The 20982-nt window shown below is 54.8% G+C and overlaps 7 protein-coding genes across 7 annotated transcripts; 4 read left to right on the forward strand and 3 right to left on the reverse strand.

Moving 5' to 3' along the window:
• Positions 1 to 178: 178 nt before the first annotated feature.
• MFIFM68171_03952 (uncharacterized protein) lies at positions 179 to 1303 on the forward strand (the record flags this gene model as incomplete). The annotated part of the gene is made up of 4 exons (XM_071059372.1): positions 179 to 342; positions 414 to 620; positions 709 to 907; positions 974 to 1303. 4 exons carry the CDS (start codon positions 179 to 181, stop codon positions 1301 to 1303), a joined length of 900 nt encoding a protein of 299 aa, XP_070915473.1.
• A 302-nt stretch (positions 1304 to 1605) lies between these two features.
• Positions 1606 to 3429, reverse strand: MFIFM68171_03953 (uncharacterized protein; the record flags this gene model as incomplete). Its single annotated transcript, XM_071059373.1, has 6 exons — positions 1606 to 2069; positions 2153 to 2217; positions 2287 to 2621; positions 2689 to 2982; positions 3052 to 3195; positions 3286 to 3429. 6 exons carry the CDS (start codon positions 3427 to 3429, stop codon positions 1606 to 1608), a joined length of 1446 nt encoding a protein of 481 aa, XP_070915474.1.
• A 2646-nt stretch (positions 3430 to 6075) lies between these two features.
• Positions 6076 to 7625, forward strand: RMS1 (Ribosomal lysine N-methyltransferase 4; the record flags this gene model as incomplete). The annotated part of the gene is made up of 2 exons (XM_071059374.1): positions 6076 to 6220; positions 6280 to 7625. 2 exons carry the CDS (start codon positions 6076 to 6078, stop codon positions 7623 to 7625), a joined length of 1491 nt encoding a protein of 496 aa, XP_070915475.1.
• Positions 7626 to 7903: 278 nt separating this feature from the next.
• MFIFM68171_03955 (uncharacterized protein) lies at positions 7904 to 9664 on the reverse strand (the record flags this gene model as incomplete). Its single annotated transcript, XM_071059375.1, has 1 exon — positions 7904 to 9664. One exon carries the CDS (start codon positions 9662 to 9664, stop codon positions 7904 to 7906), a length of 1761 nt encoding a protein of 586 aa, XP_070915476.1.
• Positions 9665 to 10090: 426 nt separating this feature from the next.
• On the forward strand, positions 10091 to 11044 carry MFIFM68171_03956 (mitochondrial 54S ribosomal protein mL57; the record flags this gene model as incomplete). The annotated part of the gene is made up of 3 exons (XM_071059376.1): positions 10091 to 10508; positions 10589 to 10827; positions 10901 to 11044. The coding sequence occupies 3 exons, from the start codon at positions 10091 to 10093 to the stop codon at positions 11042 to 11044; spliced, it is 801 nt and encodes a 266-aa protein (XP_070915477.1).
• Positions 11045 to 13187: 2143 nt separating this feature from the next.
• MFIFM68171_03957 (uncharacterized protein) lies at positions 13188 to 15302 on the forward strand (the record flags this gene model as incomplete). Its single annotated transcript, XM_071059377.1, has 7 exons — positions 13188 to 13383; positions 13446 to 13465; positions 13527 to 13631; positions 13692 to 14077; positions 14136 to 14231; positions 14309 to 14581; positions 15155 to 15302. 7 exons carry the CDS (start codon positions 13188 to 13190, stop codon positions 15300 to 15302), a joined length of 1224 nt encoding a protein of 407 aa, XP_070915478.1.
• A 332-nt stretch (positions 15303 to 15634) lies between these two features.
• On the reverse strand, positions 15635 to 18324 carry MFIFM68171_03958 (uncharacterized protein; the record flags this gene model as incomplete). Its single annotated transcript, XM_071059378.1, has 3 exons — positions 15635 to 16018; positions 16075 to 17965; positions 18056 to 18324. The coding sequence occupies 3 exons, from the start codon at positions 18322 to 18324 to the stop codon at positions 15635 to 15637; spliced, it is 2544 nt and encodes an 847-aa protein (XP_070915479.1).
• Positions 18325 to 20982: the final 2658 nt, after the last annotated feature.

Here is a 20982-nt window from a genome sequence, read left to right on the forward strand (position 1 = left end):
AGATTGACAAAGTCAGATGAGATGAAGTATAAAGCTCTGGCCATTTACTAGCACAATTTCTGCATCGCATTGGTGAGTAGTCTAAGCACAGGGCACTATCACTATTCCATCGCCGTCTTTCAACTTCGTAACTGCGTCACTACTAGACTCCAGATCAGAGTCTTACTTATCGTTAATCATGGCCGCTGTAGATGTCATCAATGCGACAGCCTCTACCGACAAAGCGGACATGGTTCCATCCGTCCACCCTCTTGAAACGCCACAGAAGCACAATGTGCACACTGTCATGAACTACTACAAAGACCCCGGCGACGGCTCTCCGCCAGCCCCTTTCTACGTGGTGTATGTGAAGAGGAGCAGCTAGACCTTGACACGCAGAACTTGTAGCAAGCTGACAGTGCTCGGCGGCGCAGCTCAACTGACCCTCAACAGTTGCTCAAGCGACCTGTTGACCCCGTGAACGTCATCGTGACAGATATCAGTGGGAATGAGAACGATTATACCTTGGATAGCCACGGCTTTCAAATCGTCCAGCATGAAAGCAGGGAGAAGGCGTTTCTTGATGACGACAAAATCAAGCACGAATATATTCCAGAGACAGAGCAGCTGCTGAAAGACGTGTGAGTTTCCGCCTTGACAACCCTGGCGATAACGGAGTGTTTGTCCGACCCGCAAAACCCAGCGCAGATATTGAACTTCATCTTCTAGCACCGGAGCTACGCGCGTCCTCATCTTTGACCACACCATCCGCCGGCAGAATCACTCCGACCCTTCCAACGCTGAAATCCGTGGACCAGCCCAGAGTGTACATATTGATCAGTCCTATGCGGCAGCTGTGGATAGAGTGCGATACCATCTCCCCGACGAGGCAGAGGATTTGCTTCAGAAGCGCTTCCAGATCATCAACGTCTGCTTAAACCCCCCACCCCAAGGTACCTACCATGGGTCTCGGGAAGGCTAACAATGCTTTCAGGTCTGGCGCCCCATCAAGACCATCTTCAAGGCCCCACTGGGCCTCGCCGATGCAAATTCGGTGGCAGAATCGGATCTTGTCGCCGCAGCACTCATCTACCCGCACCGTAAAGGCGAAACCTTTGCAGTCAAACCAAACCCTGCACACCGCTGGTATTTCAAGTACGCGCAGCGGCCCGACGAGGTGACATTGATTAAGTGCTTCGACTCGGTCACAGCGCCGGGTGTGGCACGCCGCGTCCCACACTCAGCTTTCGTCGACCCGGCTGAGGAGGACAAGGAAGGGCGTGAGAGCATTGAGGTACGAGCTCTGGTATTTTACGACCATTAAGGCTTGTGGAAGTGTTCAAGTCGGATTAGGGTCGGCTCTTTCAGGGAACGCAGGCAGCGTATCTGCGGCTCGCAGGCGGCAAACTAGGATTCAATATAAGTTCTGTGACCATAAGTATCGCTGCTTAAATAGCCTAGCAACAGTAGCAGCACACTTCTCATCTGAGCATACTGCCACAGACATTGATATCGGCCAATGCCGTTCGCCCATGTGTGAAAACCCACCGATCCTTTCCCGACCTGTGCGCTCCGCATTTCTAGGGACGACTGGTCCTCGTTCTCTTCCCTCCACGCCTGAAGTACTTAGCGATGAGACCGTTTCAGCACAAACGCACCGCGCTCGATCGTGTTCACAAGGATGTAGCCGCTCTTGAAGAACGGGTAGTGGCTCCAGGAGCCCACAAACTCGATGGAACCGCCGTTCGGGAGAGCATCGTCCTCGGGGTAAATGTCGAAAAAGCCCACCTCCCTCACGCGGGCGCCGGTAGGGTCGCGTGGCAGACTCGAGACATCGAGGATGCGCAGGCCGGCACCGTAGTGGCTCTGGTACGCAAAGCCGTCAATGACAAACTGGTTGTGGTCGATGCCGTAGGCCGGGCTGCGGAAGATGCCCGTCTGCTTGGGGTTCTCCAGCGAGCGGATGTCCCAAAAGTAGGTGATCGGATACCCGCTGGCTGCCGGGCCCACCCCATTGACTTCGTCAAGCTCGTCGTCGAGAACAAGGAACTCTTGCCAGTATGGGTTGGTAACCCAGCCTTGGTGCGTATCTGTTATTCGGGATAAGATGTCAGGGGCCATACACAAATCATGACGGAGACGAGGGTAGGTAGTTAATCGGGATTATGCATACAACTGGCGCCCTCATAACTCGTTCTCGAGATAATATTGGTGGCGTTCTTGTCGGTAACGTCGTAGCTTTGGGATCCCGTTAATAATCGTCCAGCCCAGCCACGCCAAGAGACATTAGTGCTTGAGGCAACTCACATGGTCAAGGTGTCCTCATTATATCCGTAGCAAATGTCACGGCCAAAGTACTTGCGGTCAGGGCCGCGGTATACCAGACACTGCGCATCATGCACATATCCATCGCCGGCAGCGCAGCCAAGTGTCTTCGGGCTGTCGGGATTCTTCAAGTCGATGAAGATGAGACCGGACCGGCAGTCGCTCGTTCGCGGCTGGGCGCCGACGGCAACGGCATACTCCTTTTCTTCGTTGATTACAACATTGTGTGTGCGGCCAATGGGCAGGTCGTTCCACCAGCTCGTTACATCGCGGTCGGGATCGAATGTGACCGGCTTCCTGGGGTCAATCCTAAGCAGCTTAGACGGGACCGTCAAGTCAGCCCCACTCCCCCAGCACTGTCTCATGCAACACGAGGTAATTTACCTTGGTCATGTCAAAGACCTGAACACCGTGGTCGACGGCTTCGCTCCCAATGACGATGTAGTTCTTATACCCGCGGATTTCGCGCCAGATGGATGGCTGGGCGGTGCTGGACTGGGGCAGGCGGCCCAAGTAGACAAGCTTGCCTTTGCGCGTGATCTCAGCAAAGGCAGCGCCGTCTGCCTGTGCGATGACCACGAACTCTCGACCGTCACGGCTAGTCCATCCCCACGATGAGGATCCCTCACCAACCTGACTACCCAGGTCCGCATGGCTCATAAAATCGTAAAAGTCGACCTACGACTCAGTGTCAATGGCCCGATCTCTGTAGTCTCACAAGGTTAATTAGAGGGCGAGCATCCGTACATTATTGCAGCGGAACGTGTTCATCGGGTCCCCAGGAACGACTTCGGCAAGCCCATTCCGGCAGCGAATTGCGCCATTCCCGCCACGGCTTTTGTATTTCTTGGAGTCCATGGCGCCGCTCTTAATCTGGCGCTCCCATGTGCTCTATTGAGTGTCAGACTATTAGATGCTCTCACTTCCCCTATAGTAGTAACCAACGAGTCAATACCCGGAACGGACAAAGGTAGGACACACCATCTTCTTCGCCATGAGCTCCTCATGGACAGAACCGCTATCGTAGATTTGCGAGGTCAAGGCATTCGGCTGCATCTCCTTGGCAGCGACGCCATGAGCGAGGAGCGCCGTTGCGGCGAGCGTCACGAAGGACGCGGTTCTCATGCTGAAGTTCGTCCTTGCAAGGGCCACGGGGAATAGGGTTGAGGGGCTTGACTGGGTAAATGCCGGTGACTACCTTACCATACTACACCGAGAACCCCCTCCTTTTTAACTCTGTCACGATTGCTGTGCATCGCGATCCTCGTCCCCTATCTTCCTGCGCAACCCCCGGCCCTAGTACGCCAAGCTTGGCAACTCGGCCGAAATGAGCAGGTACATACAGAATGACGCCTTACCGGACTAGACCGCTTAACGTCTGACTTGGAGGGCTACACGAGAGGGCCGTCTGGCAACGACGTGGTGGTTATGTCACGATCCGCGTTGCGTCATTTACTCCTGCCTATTCAGGCAGCATCTTATCGACCACGCTACCAAGTATACCTAGCAGGGATTGTTCTAGACCTCGGTATTTGCATGCGCAATAGATTAACACCACGTTGTGGCTAATCACGGTAGAGTGGGCGGGAGCGCGAAGCCCGGAAAGCTTGACGCTTGATCACAGTGTAACTAGGGCAGCATATTCATCTCCTTACCACTCGTCTTTCCGCAGCTATAATTAACCAAGAACGGACAGTTCCTGGCTTCCCTTGCTTTGTGAGGCCATTGGGGATGAAGGGGTACTTCATTGGTCTCACCTCCTTCCTAGTTCAAGGTTACAGCTAGGTGCTGACGCATCTGGCCAAGCCAGGCATGTCGCGACAGGTCCAGCCCGTCCTTGTCCGCATTTCGGGATACCTATCAAGGGGCATTGGTTGGCTCGGATTGCCCGGTATGCCAGCGGCTCGCAGAAAAGCTTGACCAAGACGTATTAGCGTAAAAATGCCGGGGGGACCACCGCACACGCAACTCTGTCCCAGACACCCCCAATATTGGGCTGTGAGATATCGGAGATGGGCCAGTGAATCCATTCTCTCCGTCCCATGTCCACAGTCGTTCATCGCCCCCAATTACGATCTGACGCAAGCTCACTACCACGCGCTGGACTCAATTTCAGATGCAAGCCAAATGGCCAAGGTAGCCAGGGCACAGAACCCAAGATCCCTAATTTAAGGTACTTCCTAGTGCTTCTGTGTGCTGACGGCCCGCAAGAAAGTTAGGTAAGAATCAAGACTTTGAAGGATGAGGGAAAGCGGCACAGCGTCCATGGGGGTCTGTGTGGCCATTTTTACCTTCTTTTCTGGGTGTAGCTCGGCTGCGGTATCAAACTACTACCAGGGGCCCTTTTTTTTTTTTTTTTTTTTTTCCACCTTCAAGTATCATGACCTCCCAACGCCCTTCATGCTATCCTTATCATCAAACCCCATCGAGGAAAAGAAAATAATAATACAAAATCCCGCTTTGAGCCCAACCGATTACCCTTCCCGCGTTTTCACTTTCCATTGCAGCCATTTCTAGCTAGATTGGCGTCTTAGTTGGGCCATCCTAAAGGCTAGTTTCAATCAAATTTGGGGATTGTGGAAGTGTTTCCAGTTTTCAGCCATTTATTGTGGCCCAAGACTGATGACTAGTAGTCAGCCGTAGCGCTCAAACAGGGTTATCGCACAAAGCTACCGGGAACTGGGGTGGTACGTCCCCCGGGGGGGGGGGGGGGCACCGGACAGCTCAGTCCTGTAGCCCAGTCTTGTAGCCGTGCTTAGATTTCGAGCATTGATCAACGGCATAGGAGCTCCTAGCTAGCGGTAATGCTTTGCTTACCGTAGTGTAGTTCTTATCGGTGAGTACAGCTATGCTAGTGAGGCGTTCTTCAGCTAAGCTACCGCACTATCAAAGATGAGGGAGTCCAACGACACTCGCCAATCAAACTCAGCAAGATGAAACCGGAATGCTATCCGATCGTTTCTAGTGCCGTAAGATTTTTATCCTGGTGCTAAATATGATAGGCTTCTCCTTCGGCAGAACGTCGATAACCAAGCACGAGGTTCATTCTACAGTTGTGATGAAATTGCGGCGCGGATTTGATAGATTGTGGAACACGTACGCAGATATATATGTAGTTGTTGTGTAAGTGAGACAACCTCAATATAATCGTCATCCATTGGAATGCACAACACGCTCAAAGGATGGTAAGGCTCTCCGTTTACTGAACTTTGAACGAGCGCTAAGGCGTAAGTGTCCCTAGTTTGAAACCTCAGGGGGATAAAACGGTATGCTCTTACACCCATTTGCTGACACATGAGCGAATGTACCCTGGCTGGGGACCCGGGAGATGTGAGGCATTCAGCTTACAATCAAGCGGCACATTGGTAACGTAGCTTACTCACGCAGTTATGCGGTTTAACCAAACTTGAACATGGTAGATGTAGCTGCCTAAGGTAAGATACCCTTACCTAAGTATCTAATTCAGGTAGGTGAGATAAATCCGGGGAGAGGCGGCCGACGCCAAAAACCAAAACAAGTTTTTGATTAGATGCACGTTGCTTGGCCAAAGGCGTATTATACCTGTGCATACGATACAGTAATAAACGAACACGCTCGCTTATGGCTGGCGTTACACTGTCCGATGTTGTTTTGTCTTCCACCGCCGTGGAGGCGGGTTACTCGTAGTGGCCGCACGAGCCACCCCGGCCTTAACGAGAAAATTTTCAACCTCGATGTTTCTCTCCAAGATGCAGACGCAGCGAGGCTACCATACTATTTTCATTCTCCAACATGGAGCCCGATACCGACACAGGCCCGAGTTTCCTTGAGAGCTCCCAGAATTTCGCCAACTGGTTCCGAGCCTTCAGTGGCGCCACTTTTCACAAAGACATCGCAATCGAGGACCTGCGGGAGCGAAATGCTGGCCGAGGCATCGGTAAACGAGACCACAATGATAGCGCTCGAATTTTGCTTAGTACTAATTGCCAAATGTAGTTGCCAAGGCAGATATTGAAGCAGACACGGTCCTCTTCACCATCCCCCGCAATGCCATCATCTGCTCGGCAACCTCAACCCTAAAAGACCAGATACCCAATGTGTTTAATCTCGAAGACGACGACGATGAGCGGTCAGAAGATGAAGGCTCATCAGTGGCATCCCAGGACTCCTGGACGCTGCTTATCTTGATCATGATGCACGAGTACCTGCAGGGCAATGCCTCGCGCTGGAGACCCTACTTGGATGTACTGCCATCTGCGTTCGACACGCCCATGTTCTGGTCGGACGCTGAGCTGGCCGAACTCCAAGCTAGCTCTCTTGTCGCCAAGATTGGCAGGGACGAGGCAGACCGGATGATAAAGTCCAAAATTCTTCCTGTCGTCCGGGCGAATGAGCACGTCTTTTTCCCCGCCGACAGCCCCAAACTAGACGATGCCCAGTTGCTTGCGCTTGCTCACCGCATGGGAAGTACCATCATGGCTTACGCCTTCGATCTCGAGAAGGACGATGGGGACGACGAGGCAGACGAGGACGACGGGTGGGTCGAGGATAGAGACGGGAAGACGATGCTGGGCATGGTCCCCATGGCAGACATGCTCAACGCCGACGCCGAATTCAACGCGCACATCAACCACGGCCACGACGCACTCACGGCAACAGCATTGCGCACAATCCGGGCCGGCGAAGAAATCCTAAACTATTACGGCCCGCTCTCTAGCGGTGAGCTGCTGCGGCGCTATGGCTACGTAACCCCTAAACACACCCGATACGACGTAGTCGAATTGCCGTGGGGCCTGGTTGAGAAGCAGTTGAAGAACCGGGTGGGAGCCGGCATGGACCCCTCGGACTGGGAGAAAGTAAAAGAGCTTATCGAGTCGGACGAAGACTTCGAAGAAAGCTTTGTACTAGAGCGTTCCAGCAAGGACCCCGACTCGACCGGGCGGCTGGTCGGCCAGGCCACCTTTGAGGGTCTGCCGGATGAGCTGGGGGAGCAGTTCAAGACGCTCCTCAAGGCTGCTAAGAAGGTCAAGAGCCAACGCCTTGTTGCCCAAGCGATATCGGATAGGGAGGTGCGCAAGGAGCTGTTCCTACACAGCGTCCTTGGCGCGCTTCAAGATCGGGAGGCTCAATACCATACGTCGCTGGAGGACGACGAGCAGCTTCTAAGCGCAGGCCAAGTAGCCGGACGGCAGACACTGGCAGTCTGGATCAGAAGAGGGGAGAAGCAGCTTCTGCGGGAGGCCCAGGAGTGGGTTCGACGGGAATTGATCGAGCTGCGGAACAAAGCTTCTGAGAGGATAGGTGACAATGAGATTCCAGCTGCGAAGAGACGGCGAATCTGAAGTCCCCCCTCCATCGCGGCGACGTCGCTGCTACGTGTCAGCTCATGTCCTGTAGTTAGTCGGAAACTCCATCCGCCTCGCAACGTTCCTTGCTCGAGAGCTAGTCGATTTTCCAACGACTGACCGGCCAACATATTTGGTTCGGGACGAACCGCAGGGCAACTGCTCAATTGTCCCGATCCTGCGGTACTATCTTGCGGGTGGCTTGAAACCGGGATAGGGTGGAGATGTTCTGGCACCCGACGGGGTTCCGGGATAAACCATTGAAGTCGGCGTGGTCAGCCGCTCTCAGTATCCCTTTTCTTCTTCCGCACCAAGTTGGCGCCAAGGATGTTTACTCCTTTCTTCTCTGTCTTTGCGGTAGGCCCGTCCAGCACCCGAGGTGCCGGGTCCGAGTGCTGATCAGTAACGTTCTCGGACGACCCGGGCAGGTTCTTCCTCCTAACCAAACTGGTGAGGTTGACCACAATTCCGCCAGCACCACCAGCGGTGGCTCCGTTCGCACCTGGTGCGTCCGCGACGGCTGCCTTGCCTACGACTTGCGCATCCGACCCTACACCCACGTCCACCTCGTTGATCCATCGCTTAGAACTGCCCACCGCCTTGTCAAGCGTTGAAAAGTCTAGATGAAGCAGCAGTTCGACGGCACGCTTGTATGTAGACTCATCTACAACTTTGTCTCCACGACCCTCGGGTGGCCAGAAATAATACGCCGTTGTGATCGGGCGATCGAGACGATAGTTGCGCACGTGCGTCTTAATCCTGGGTGCGCGTGCAACGACCGGTCCCAACAATTTCTTCTTTGGTTTCTTCTTGGGGGCTTTCGTGCGTAATGACACGGCTGCAGTGGGAGAGACCGCCTGTTTAAGCAGACCCGATCGCGGTCTGTGAGATGAATTATGACCGCGACGCGCGGGCGGCGTCGCAGGTGAGAGCGTTGTCAAGGGTGCGTCGGACGAATCGTCGGGGTTCGTAAGTTGGGCCGCTGATGTGGGGTTTGGGGGAGAGTGTTCCTTATGATGATCAAAAACTAGCCATATGAAGCCTGTGAGGCGGCCACTTGAACATTCCTGGCGGAAGGCCATCATCTCCCAGAACTGGTCTAGCGTCTTGACGCTCTTCCATGACGAGATGCCCTGTCTACGGTTTGACACCTCTTCATCTAATTCATCACGGAAGCGCGATTTTGGGTCGTCGGGGTACCCTGGTATGAGGCATCGTGGCGGCACCGAGTCAAAATCGCGGGTGTAGTGTGAGATTATTTCGAGCGGATGGCCGATAGCCCAGTTGGCTGCGCTCGCAGACGTCCGCGGAATGAAGGCTCTTGTCTCGAGCTCTTCGAGACCCGGCACAAGGAGATATCCCTTGGCACTTCCCCACGGGTCCCCCGCCAATCCCTCCAAGAGCGGATTCAGTGTCTTACACCACCATCTGACGAGGCCCCAATCGTCCAGGACATGTTTCCCCTTGTTGTGCACGCTCCCTGGGAAGAGATATTGTGCTTGGGCGCGCGCAAACAGATTGACGACAGACTGTACATGATTGCGCCGTCGGTGGTGGAGGAGGTACGCAATGAAGGTGGCGCAGACTTGGCGGATTGGGGAGGCCGTGGCCTGCGGCAGGTTGAGCAGATGGAGATAGCCCGTCGAGTCGGCTTTGGACACGAACAAGGTGGTCTGATACGCAGTGGTGAAGATGAAGACCTCGACAGCAAAGACCAGCACCTGCTTCCTTTGTGCATCCGAATCTTTAGGTCGATCGGCACCCGGCGACATGCGCTTCAAGGGCGCGGCGGCAGAGCCTGGGATGTAGATGGAGATGGCAAGGAAGTGGTGCTCGCGGTAGGTCTTATCCGGTCGCTCGCCCGGTGGGGCAGCGCAAAGAGGTTCCGATCGAGTCGGCGGCGTCGAGACGTGGTGGATGCCGAATTTGTGGCCCTGGGGCAGGATCGCTGCCAGCCTCTCGCGGAGGGCGCTGGGGCTTGCAGGGCTGCTGCTCTTGGTGACCGGCTTGGGCGCGGTTGGAAATGAGGACGCCATCTCAACAATTGACGTAAAGACGGTTGAATCCTTTGCCTGCGAAGATGCTGGCGTTAGGTGCAAGGCCTCGTGCCCAGCGCAGTAAGATCTGACACGCGTGCCGTGTCCTGGAAGTTCTTGGGGAACTTGAATACGATGGCAGGGAGCCCGGGCTGGTGGGTCTGAAAGAATGAGACTATGGAAAAGGGACAGGGAGGGACCTCGCCGGCATTGCCCAATCAAAGCGATGCTCGAGAGGCGCGTCCAGGTCAAGCGGCGCCGAAGTTTTCCCGCCGTACTCGATCGAGCTCTGGCAGCGGCTGGCAAATCGCTGGAAAAAAAATCCCGGGAGAGTCTTGGTAGGTCGCCGTCGGATCGGATTGCACCCCCCATCTAATACAAACGGCGCAAAACCCCCTACCTACAACTCCCGTTTTCGTCGGTTCGATGGCGCCCAATCCTTCCTGTTCTGTCATTTCGTCGACCTGCAGAGGGCTCCGAATATGCGCCAGCTCTTCGCAGTCGGCCGCCCACCGGCTCGGTCGGCCAGCCCGCCAATTTTCGTCGTCGGCGGTTCGCACTTCTGAAGCTGTCAGCGCGCCGACCGAGCAATCAGAACGGCCACGATGGTCTTATACGCCAGAGAGGATGAAGGGCCCGGGTTTCTCCATCAACATCGTCAAGGATCCTAGGCGGACGGTATGGCACAACAACGAGGACCCCAATAAACTCGACGCCATGTACAACCGCCTTCTGGGGCAGAACGGAAGCAGGATGCTGCCGGATGAGATCAAATGGCTTGCCATAACTCACAAGAGCTTTGATCAAGGGAGAAGAGGCTTCAACACAAGGCTGGCATATTTCGGTGCGTTTCTTTTACAAGTTGGCCCGTCAGCGCGATGATAACCTAGACCCGAGTCATTGCCTTGCTAACAATATCCCCAGGCCGGCAAATACTTGCCCTCGAAGCCACCAGAAGTATCCTTGTCTCCCCAGCCCAGGCTGGGCAGGCTGAGCAAAAAATCGAGGATCCATTCGACCGCGAACCGTTCCAGCACCCCGCTCTCGCAAACGTCGACAAGCTAAACACCAGGCTGCCCCAGGACATAGTGGAAAAAGAAAGGCTGGCAAAACTAGCAATTGATGTTGGGCTGCCAGAAGTTATCAGGTGGAAGCCAAGGCTGGTATGTGAAGTTGCCCCCACCTCGCACCCGTCTGGGGGGAATGCCGCGGCTAACCAAAGCTCTTCACTCGCAGCCCGAAAACCTCCAAGGCTCCGGCCTGACTGTGGTGCTCAACACGGCTCTCTTTGCCATCATCGGCGCTATTTCACTACAACACGGAGCCGCTGTCGCCCACCGCGTAGTGAGGGACAAGATCCTCAGGAGGTTGGGTGCATAAATACTATGGTTGTGATGCAACAATATCATGAATCTGTATAATTCTGTATCATATTGATGGGCAATAGAGAGGCTGGCGAGGTTTCGCATCGATTCTCGCCGGTGTGGCGCATCCCTTCACGGCCCACGCTTACTTCAGGACCTGATGATTATCACGACAATGAGGGTGTGCACCAGAGTCGGAATACTTAGCGGGATGCGCGGTCGCAGCCGAACGACGTGGTGGAATATCGTTGGTCCTAACAGATCGGCTCCCCGCTTGGTCGATATGCCGAAGTACAGATACCTAGTATCAGTCATCAAGATGCTAATAGACCCGCCGTTACCGGCTACTGCAAAGTAAACCACAACCATATATTCCCGTTGGCATTTGCTCCGTTAAAAGTTGCAGTTTGTGGCCGGGTGAGAATCGTCAAACCCGAGCCGGTAGCTGGATGGATGGAAAACCCTGTCTTTATCCGTAATTTGTCGTAGGCAAGACTATGATGGAAGTTAAGGCCGTCAACAACGGCCGTCAACAACCGCCGTCAGAGCTCAGCGTAATCTCAGATCGATGGCCTAGACCTACAGCCCCGTCGTTTACACACGACAATATCTATATCTATACCTACCACGGAGCTCGTCAGTAAAATCACTTTGTCCTAAAATCCGAGTAGCATAGCTTAAGCGAAATAATCACCTTTGGCTGGGTCAGGGCTCAGGTTCCTGCCTTGATGTACGCCAAAGGAACTCTCTGGGCCTTGCCGATTTAGCGCGTACATTGCTTGAGCATTGTAGGCGTAAGTATAGAAACGGTTAAAAACAGTACGCATCCAGAGGAAGTGAGCACCCATCCCAACCCTCGAGACATTCGGAAGTGATTGCGGGTAAATTCATGGTTTCAAGTGTATTATTGTACTAAGCTGCTACTTGGCGTCTTATGTTTATTGGGGAAAGACACTAGGAACAACTGGGACATGGAGAGTCAAAACGTATAGTGACTGAGTACTGCACCAAGTATCACCAGTTGAACCTAGGATTGTTGATGACGTCCAGAGTTCTAATAGTATCACCCTTGACATCACCCATCTGGATGTAGGCACGGCACCACCACCACCACCACCAACAACAACAACAACACCAACCTTCATGTCAAAGGGAACACCGGTGACCTTGCTCCGTGGTATTAAACTCAAATATAGTATATCGATATAGGACTTAATTCCAGACACAGCTAATCTGGGTACAGCTAACTTACCCAAAGTTTCCTGGCCGGCGACTATCGGAGGAAAGGGCCGAGCTTGCGCGTTTAGGATCATTCCAACGTGCCTGACATGGCCGAGCGACATGATGACATCTTCATGGCGGTGTAATGGCTTCTGTAGACGAATCAATTGTATCTTTCATCGTTGTGGGTCGGTAAACTAACAAAATCAAGCCCGGGAGAAGAAATCGGAAGTACGCAGAGTTGGAGTGGCGAATCAGTTGATTCCAGGGGCCGGGTTGCCTCTTCATGCCCGCGGCCATTGTGGCGAACCCCGCGATAGGGCTAGGCAAATGGGCTATCGAGGGGTGCACAGCAACTCCTGAATGGTTATCGCTGTCGCCATGGCTGGATCCGAGCTTGCAAAGACCGACTTGGCGGCCAACGAAACCTCCGGGAAGAACTCCACAGAAGACTAGTAAATCCAAGTTGAGCCATGAGCCCGGTGTTTGCTTCGTTGGCGGTCTGCCACCAAGGGCCTCTTCGGCCAATCGTCGGTGAGGAGCCTGACTGCGCACTCTGGTGGCTGCAGGACTGCGCCATTGTTTGGAGTCCCCCCCGAACCAGAGAAAACCCGGCCAGGCCTAATAAATGACAAGACGGAACAGTATTCTGGATCCCTGGCCCACCCTTCCCCATTGTCGGCGTGTAACCTATTAATATACTCAACTCGTCTTCCCCAACGCCCACAACTCTCTCTTCAGATTACCCTCTGCTCTTAATCATCTGTTTAACATAGCGAGTATTCTTTGTCATCCTCGGCCGGACCGAGGTCTTGCTCGGTTTCTTTCCTTTCGTCACCGCGACGGAAGCAAAATGAGGGCTGATATCTAGAACAACACTGCCGGATATCAGTACTATTGAGCCCGCAATCTAGCAGCGTTAGTTCCACGACGGTACAATGGAAAATTTCAACATCAATGACATTCCAGCAATGTCCCCCCCTCCCGGGCGGACGTCAAACTTCAATGACCCCGAGACAATGCACCCCGTTGTCCTAGGCGTGGCCGTGTCTACCATGGTGTTGATGACGATGGCCGTCATGGTCCGTGTTTATACCAAGGGGGTTATCCTGAAAGACATGAGGCTAGAAGAATGTCAGTCTGGGTTAGGAATGCTATTTAATGTAATCTTAGAGCTCAATGCTAATGCACCGCAGACTTTGCTATCCTTGGCACGGTACGTAACCCGGTTGCGCGCGAAGCGTAGCATATTTTGATCGGGAGCTTATCCGCTGCAGGCAGGAATCATAGTGTGGGATTCGATATTTATCCACGTCTCCATGCACGGCTTCTCTCGCCATCTATGGGACGTCCGAGCAGTTGATGTGCCGCATCTTGCCTATGTCAGTCGCAGACCGGCTACGACGGGTTCCAATTTCCGCGCTGACGCTGACTGCTTCCAGATGAACTACCTGGCAGAGATATCTAACGCTGTAACAATGTGGGCTGCGAAATGCTCTATCTTGTTCCAGCTCAAGAGCTTATTCTGCCCGGGCCATTCGAGAGGCGTGGTCTACTGGAGCATTCACGCACTGCTGTTTCTGAACGGGGCCTACCATACCGCAGCCCTCTTCACATTTATATTCCAGTGCACGCCACGCGAGAAGACATGGAACGCGCTCATGGAGGGTCAGTGCATCAACGTGGCTGCTGCCACGCAGGTGTCAGGGGCTGTTAATTTGTTCCTCGATCTGGGCATCTTGGTCACGCCCGTCGCAGCTATATTCCACTTGCAGATGCCTACGAAACGAAAATTAGGTATTTCGGCAGTTTTCGGAGTAGGAATACTGTAAGTCCCCAGTGCCGGGATCGGGCGGGCTTGACCTTGCTGCTAACGAGCGGCCTAGAACCTGCGCGATTGCCGCGTTTGGCGTGGTCCTCCGGATACCGCTCCTCTACGACCCGGACCTGACTTGGGTGATTACCCGAGTTGGTATATGGACGTGAGTTAACCTATCGTTCCTCTTGTGCTCCGAGAAATCCGCCTACTCTGAATAACTCGGCTGACACAGCGTCTCAGCATGGTAGAATACTGCGGCACAATCCTTGTGGGCTGCATGCCATCTTTCCCGAGATTCTTCACCTACCTCCGGGGAGATCCTTCAACTACTTCCGCTACGGGCTTCTCATCGCCAGTATCCAAAGCGACTAGCCGGGCATATGACCACTCACGACAAGAGTCGCGAGGATCTCATGAACATTCCGAAACAAAGTCCGGGAATAACAAGAGCATCACAGGGATTCAGGTTGGCATCGGCATCACGACTTCAGAGGTGTCCTTGACGGATCCTGCGTATGCCGAGTTGGAAAGAGGAAATATGGGACGGTTGCACCGGCTTAGGTGCTCGGATCTGGAAGCAGAAACGCTACACACCAACTTAGACTGGTCGCCTTTGTCAAATTTGAGATGATGCTCTCACTCAAGTGTTTGGTTACCATATGCAGTTATTAAAGTTTATTTTTATTTATTTTTTATTTGTTTTGCTTTGACCAAGGCATCGAGGGCAAAATCCGCGAAATGTTGGAGGTAAATAAGGAGTAGCAATTTGTGTTTTAGTGAAGTGTCTGTATGGCCCTCCGGCCTCCTTACTAGATCAACTCTTGTCCATAAGGTGTTATGCTGTGTGTGTGTACTAATATCCAAAGTATGATGGATTCGTAGCTCGCAGGGTCCAACTCATTGGAGTTGGAAGACCGGCGAGGTATGTTGCTCTAATCAGTACTGGAAACATACTTTTTCATTTCATCTTGTCCCAAGCCATCGTGAATGTTTAAAGCCAAAAAAAAGAAGCCATCCATGTTCATATTAATATAATCATTCTCGTCCATATCTCTCTCTTCTACCAGTTTGTGCAATCTAGCCCAGCCTTCGAAACGATGACGCCTTACTTCTCAACCTCCATGGTCTAGCGATTGACGACCTCCCCGAATTCCAGTTCACATTCCAGTTCCGCGCCCAACCGCAAGCCAAGATCCCAAATATGTTGCTTAACCGCCGACGCGAGAAGCCGTAGATCCCTTGCCGCACCACGGTCCAGAAGAAGAATAGTTGAAACACGAGGGAAAACAGCAATGCCCAATCTAATTCCATGCCATCTTCGCCGCCCGAACCCGACGAAAACAATGCCAATGCGAGCCCCGACCAGAGACCAGGAAAAACCAAACCAGAACCAGAACCATCACGGCCCGTGGCAACAAAGGAAAATGTACAAGGTTCTTGCATGGGGGTGTTGTGTGCATTTCTGTTGTTGTTGTTGTTGTTGTTGTTGTTGTTGTTGTTGTTGTTACTGTCGGAGACGCCTCCCGGTGCCTGCACACCCGACACCGCAGGCGTTGCCGAAGAGAGTCACATGTTCCGAATGAAGGGGTATCTCAGGCTGAGGAAGCGCTTCTTCCAGCTTCTCTGCCGCGCCTGGGCGCCGCAGGGCTGGAGACCCGCCTGCTCGGCTTCATCCTTTGCATTCTCTTGCTCCGTCGTATCCTTCGCACCAGTGACCGCGATGGGTTCCGCGACGGCGGAGGCGACGGGGAGGATGGCGGCGTCAGTGTCGACGGGTTGAGTTTCGGGCTCCACAGCGGGCTTCGGCCCCTCGACGAGACCGGGCTCAGCCGCCTTGGGCTCAGTGGACTCAGCGGGCTGAGAATCGTCGGAAAGGTTGACGGCTTTTGACGACGTCGCCTCGGGCTCGGGCTTTGCCGCCGCATCGGGCTCGACCATCTCCTTGTGTTCCTGCTCTCGACAGTTAGCGCCAACTCTTGCTCTGGACCGCTAGGCAACGGCTCTACCTTCTCTGTCTCCGGCTGTGCCTTGACTTCCTTGCTCTGACCCATCTCAGGCATCAACTCATCTGCGGTTGTCCAGGACGGGAGCTCCAATTTATCGACCTCGTCCGATTTCGTCGCAACCTCCTCGGCAAGATTAGCCAACAGGGGTTCCGGCTCGGGAATCGGCTCAAGTCCGACTTTGGCTGCGGCGGCTTCGACGGCCGCCTCAGCAGCTGGCTCCGGCTCCGGCGCTGATAGGGATGGAGCAACTGACTCCTTCAGGGGTTCGGACTCCGTGTCGATCGTCTTGCCTTTGTCAGTCTTGTCATCCGCATCAGGACCGGCAAAGTCCCGTGCATCGACGCCAGAACCTTCTTTGGCCTCTTGAGCGGGTGCAGCAGCCGGCGAAGCGGACTCGAGCTCCACGACTGAGAGGACGGGCTCCTTCGCCGGCTCAACCTCGGCCGGTGTGTAATCCCAGAAGCCCGAGTCAACCTCCCTAACGACCGGTCGTTGCGGCCCAGACTGAAGCTTGGTCTCGAGCTCCGGCACGGGCTCAGGCTCGGGTGTGGGGTCAAGCTCCTTGATCACAGGCTCCAATTCAATTCCCTTGCCCGAGTCCTTCCTCTCGCGTTGAGGAATCAGGATGGAATCTTGGGACGTCTCCTCCTGCTTAACCTCGGGCTCTACGGCAGCCTTTACCTCGGGCTCGCAGGCAGGTTCGACCTTGGACTCAACAGCAGCCTTGACCTCGGGTTCTACCACAGCCTTGGCCTCAAGCTCGCAGGCAGGTTCGTCCTTAGACTCAACAGCCGTCTTGACTTCGGGCTCGATAGCAGCCGTGACCTCGGCCTCGACGGTAGGTTCGACTTTAGGCTCAACAGCAGCCTTAGCCTCGGACTCGACGGGAGCTTTGACTTCGGGCTCAACGGTAGACCTCGCCTGCGGCTCGATGGAAGTGTTGAGCTCTGGTCCAGTCACGGTCTCAACCTTCGGCATAACAATGGCCTTGGCCTTGTTCGCCTGCTCCGGCTGGGGCACGACATCGAGGCTTACGGGCGCCGGTGGCTGGGTGGGCTTGTGCTTGCCCTTGGACCCTTGCTTGGGCTTGGGCGATGCGGCCGCCGGGGGGGCAGGCGCAGGTGATGCCTCTTTTGACCGGGGCGCCTCCGACATGGCCTCGGGGGACGGCAAAGGCGTTGACTTCTTCCGAGCCGAGGGGAACTCGTCGCGAAGAATGGATCTCGACCTCATCTCGAGCAGCGACATCGGTGACGCCGGGGGAAGTGGTGTGGCAGGCCTGGAGCTGCCGGGGCTGGTGATGGGGCTTGCGGCGGGAGGGCTAGCCGGCTCTGGTCGAACCACGATTCTCTCGCAGAACAGCTCGAGAACGGTCCTAAGCAGGACCCTGTTGGGCGACAGGATGCTGCTGATCTGGTCGAGCAGATTCGACCCGAGGAGGGACTTTGGGTCCTTCAGGTGGGGCCGGATGCGCGAGCGCAGATAGTCGAGAAACCACTCATCCCCCTCAGTCAAGGTCGGGTACGCGTCCCGTGCCACTTCGAGCAGGGCGGTAAGGGGCAGGCCCTCGCCGTACTTGTCGATCTTGGCCTCGGCCAGGCGCATCAGGTCTGGGAGGTCGTAGGCTCGGGCGGCGGCATATGTCTGTATGCTCGTCTTGAGCTCGCAGACCTGCTTGGACATCTTGTCGGTCGGTTTCGGCCTGAGAGACCCGTAGGTGCCCGTGTGCAGGTAGTGGACGAGGATGTGGCCGACGTCACCGGGAATCGTTGGTAGTTCCGGCAACCGGCCCTCGTATGCGGCGTGAAGCTTGGGGCTCTTCTTGAGGATGTCCAGCGGCATCGTGAGCGGACTGGCAAAGGGAATGGTGCAGGCGGGGCTGCCGTAGGGGCTGATGTGTGTCGCACACATACGGTGGTTAGTGTACTGGCAACGTTTCCGGCGGTACGGTAACAAACGGGAAGTGTGTAAAGTCACTCACGAAGTCTCTGGCCTGTTGTCGACTTCCTGGATCACGGGAGGCGCGGCCGGGCCGGGCTTGGCCGGCACGAGGCCTTTGGCATCGTTCACCTTCTGCCCGCCGGCGGGCTTGGGGCCGGTTGCCTGCTGGGGGCCCTTGGCGGAACCGCTCTTCTTCTTCCTCGCCATGATGGATCTGAAAAGGATTGAAGTGAAAGCGATGAAGGTGAGTGCGATGAGGGTGGCGGCTTCGACCGTGATGTAGACGTTGAGGTTGCAGAGATAGCTCATTGCGCTGATGCTGCTGCAATGTCTTTGGACGGACTGGGAGGCGGCGGAGACGGACGGCGTATTTCTATCCGTCGACCGACTGGCCGGTCGCTGCAATGAGCTGGCAGCCGCGGCTGGAGTCTCGCCATTTGTCAAGGTTGGGCCTCAATGCCAGCCCTGGAATTGGCTCAATTGCCTTAGCTAAGCCCGAGTTGCTCGGCTTCTTCGAATAGCACAGCACAGCAGCACATCACAAGCTCGACCAACTGAGCAGCCCAAGCCAAGGCCCGGCCGTCGAATGTGACTCTGCTGCTGGCAAGGAGTCAGTCTTCCGGTACTGATGAGGTGTCAAGGCGTAGACAATGGGTCGGATGGCGGGACGAGTGTCGATGGGATCAGCGAGTGAGACTGTGACTCCGCCAATGATGTGGCCCCGCGTTCCCAATCGGAAGCAGCCCCGCCACAGGCAGCACGCTGTCGCCCAGTCGTCGTTTCAGGGCTGTCGCTGGGCTTTGCTGGGCTTGGCTGGGTTCTGCTGGGTTCTGCTGGATCTCGATGCACCTGGAGGGGCATGTGAACTCGGCTTCCCACACGTGGCCCGCACACTCTCCGCTGTTGTCGGCTCCATGGTGGCGCCTTCACCCGACGCCGAACCCAATGTGTTTCAGCAGCACTGCCCGAGCAAGCGCTCTTCTCGCTTGGTTGACAGCGATGCCGCCACGTAGGCCTGCGCCAGGCCAGGGTTCTCGATCAATCAGCTTCGCCATTGCGCCGACTCTCCCAGGGCCAGTGCGTCCATGCGGGGTGAATGCGCAATTGTGCAAACTGAAGGGCTGGCCCGACGGCCACGATAACCGAAAATTCTGAGCTCGACCTGACATGCGAAGACTCAATTGACCTCTCCCAAGCCGAACGTTGGGCATTGCCGGTTACAATGAGGCACTCGAGACAGGGACAGCAGCACCGCGTGCCGGATGTCAGGTACCTCAACGCTTGACCAGACGTCTCGGAAACTCGGGGTTGGGAACCTGCCCGCCCCTCGTCTCCCAGCCCCTGATTATGTGACATGCCATGCTTGCATGCCACCGATGAGGCTGGTGCAAGTACCGATCCTGGGATATCAACTCGCCATGAGGAATGGCGGTGAGGTTTGGGACTTGGCACCAGTGCCATAACGAGTCGCTGCCCAAGCCTGCCCAACCCCCTTGGGCGGGTTAGGGTTAGAACACCTCATCGTTCAGAACAGCTGGCATCTCAATTGGTTTGGCGATCAAAGATTTGGTGTTCCATATATATATATGTATGTATATATCTCCCCACCCTGGGCGAAGTGAAGATGGATTTTGTGCAGCTGCAGGATGGCGTCGGTAAGATGCTTGTCGGTAGACTGGTCTTGCCATATGCGCTGAGGTAAGTAATTCTACCGGGCTGATGCTGCTGTGAATTGTTGGCCGGCTTGATCGCTGCCGAAGCGGGTATCTACTGGGAAACATTCACCTAGGCATATCTGAAGTGAAGGGCGGATCACTCATGGATACACACTCACGGGAGGTTCTTATCCATCCCGTCCGGGGCGTCCGTCCACGTCGGGTTGAAGTCGGCAATGGCACGTCCCTCGCGTGCCCGTATCAGCTAGCCAGAAGTTCACCAACGGCATCCCGTATAAGAGAGGAATATGATTCAATAGCTGTATCGATTTCTCAAAGGGCTGGTTTGCTAGGCCCTAATGAGTTCGCAACATCTGCAGCCAGAGGAAAAGGGATGCTGGGACTTGAACACCACTAGACAACCCCTCACCAGAACGCCAATAGTATGACAGAAAGCTCGTAGACCCCGGATGGCTTTCAGTAGGCCCCGCCTACCCCTCAAAAGTTATCCCACATCTCGGACTTCACCGTTCATTCAAAGACGGTAAAGTCTCCTTAGGATGGTGACGACCTAAGACATTGGACCCGCAACCCCCGGACCCACAACGGTCGTTCCTAGCCCCGCCGTTACTGTGCAACAGTGAGCCACTCGCTACGCTAAACCGAGCCATTCCCCGCAGATCGCCCGCGATAGTGGAGGCGAGGTCTTGCCCTCTCGGCCGAGAGACGGCACCAGCAGCGGTTCCAGCCCATGCGAAACAAAGGCATGGTAGACTCCAGCGCTCTCCATGTTCGCTTGGGGAACACTAGACGAGAACGCCGGAATTGTTCCTGTTGCTGCGACGTTTTAATTAAATACCTACGCCGGGCGGAATTGGAAAGAAAAGAACTAGTTGGTCGCGAGGCAAAGAAACGGCGGAGCTCGAATAGGGGGGTGGGCTCATTGCTACCGGCTACAGGCAGGATGCGCATAGGCCATGTGAGCTGGCCGTCACATCAACCAAATTAGCCAATTCGTATTTCCCAGACCGTAATAACGAACATGACTTTGAGAGTGTAAAAGTGCATGATATATAGAGCACTGATCTTTCGCTACCAGAGCCCGGATTCCAGAGGATATAAAGGGCAAGGTATTTACCCAATGTTCATCAACGCAACGGATTGCCCCCAAACACACACACACACACACACATCTAAAGGGTACATAGATGAAGGAGGGTGATAGGCTGGCTCTTTAGATTGGGTGGTGTATGAACCATTTAGGAAGAGAGGTAAACGGGAGGAGGAAAAGGTGTTTTGCAGGTTAAGATGT

The sequence above is a fragment of the Madurella fahalii genome, assembly GCF_045866475.1.
Source record: "Madurella fahalii IFM 68171 DNA, scaffold_2, whole genome shotgun sequence".
NCBI lineage: Eukaryota > Fungi > Ascomycota > Sordariomycetes > Sordariales > Madurella > Madurella fahalii.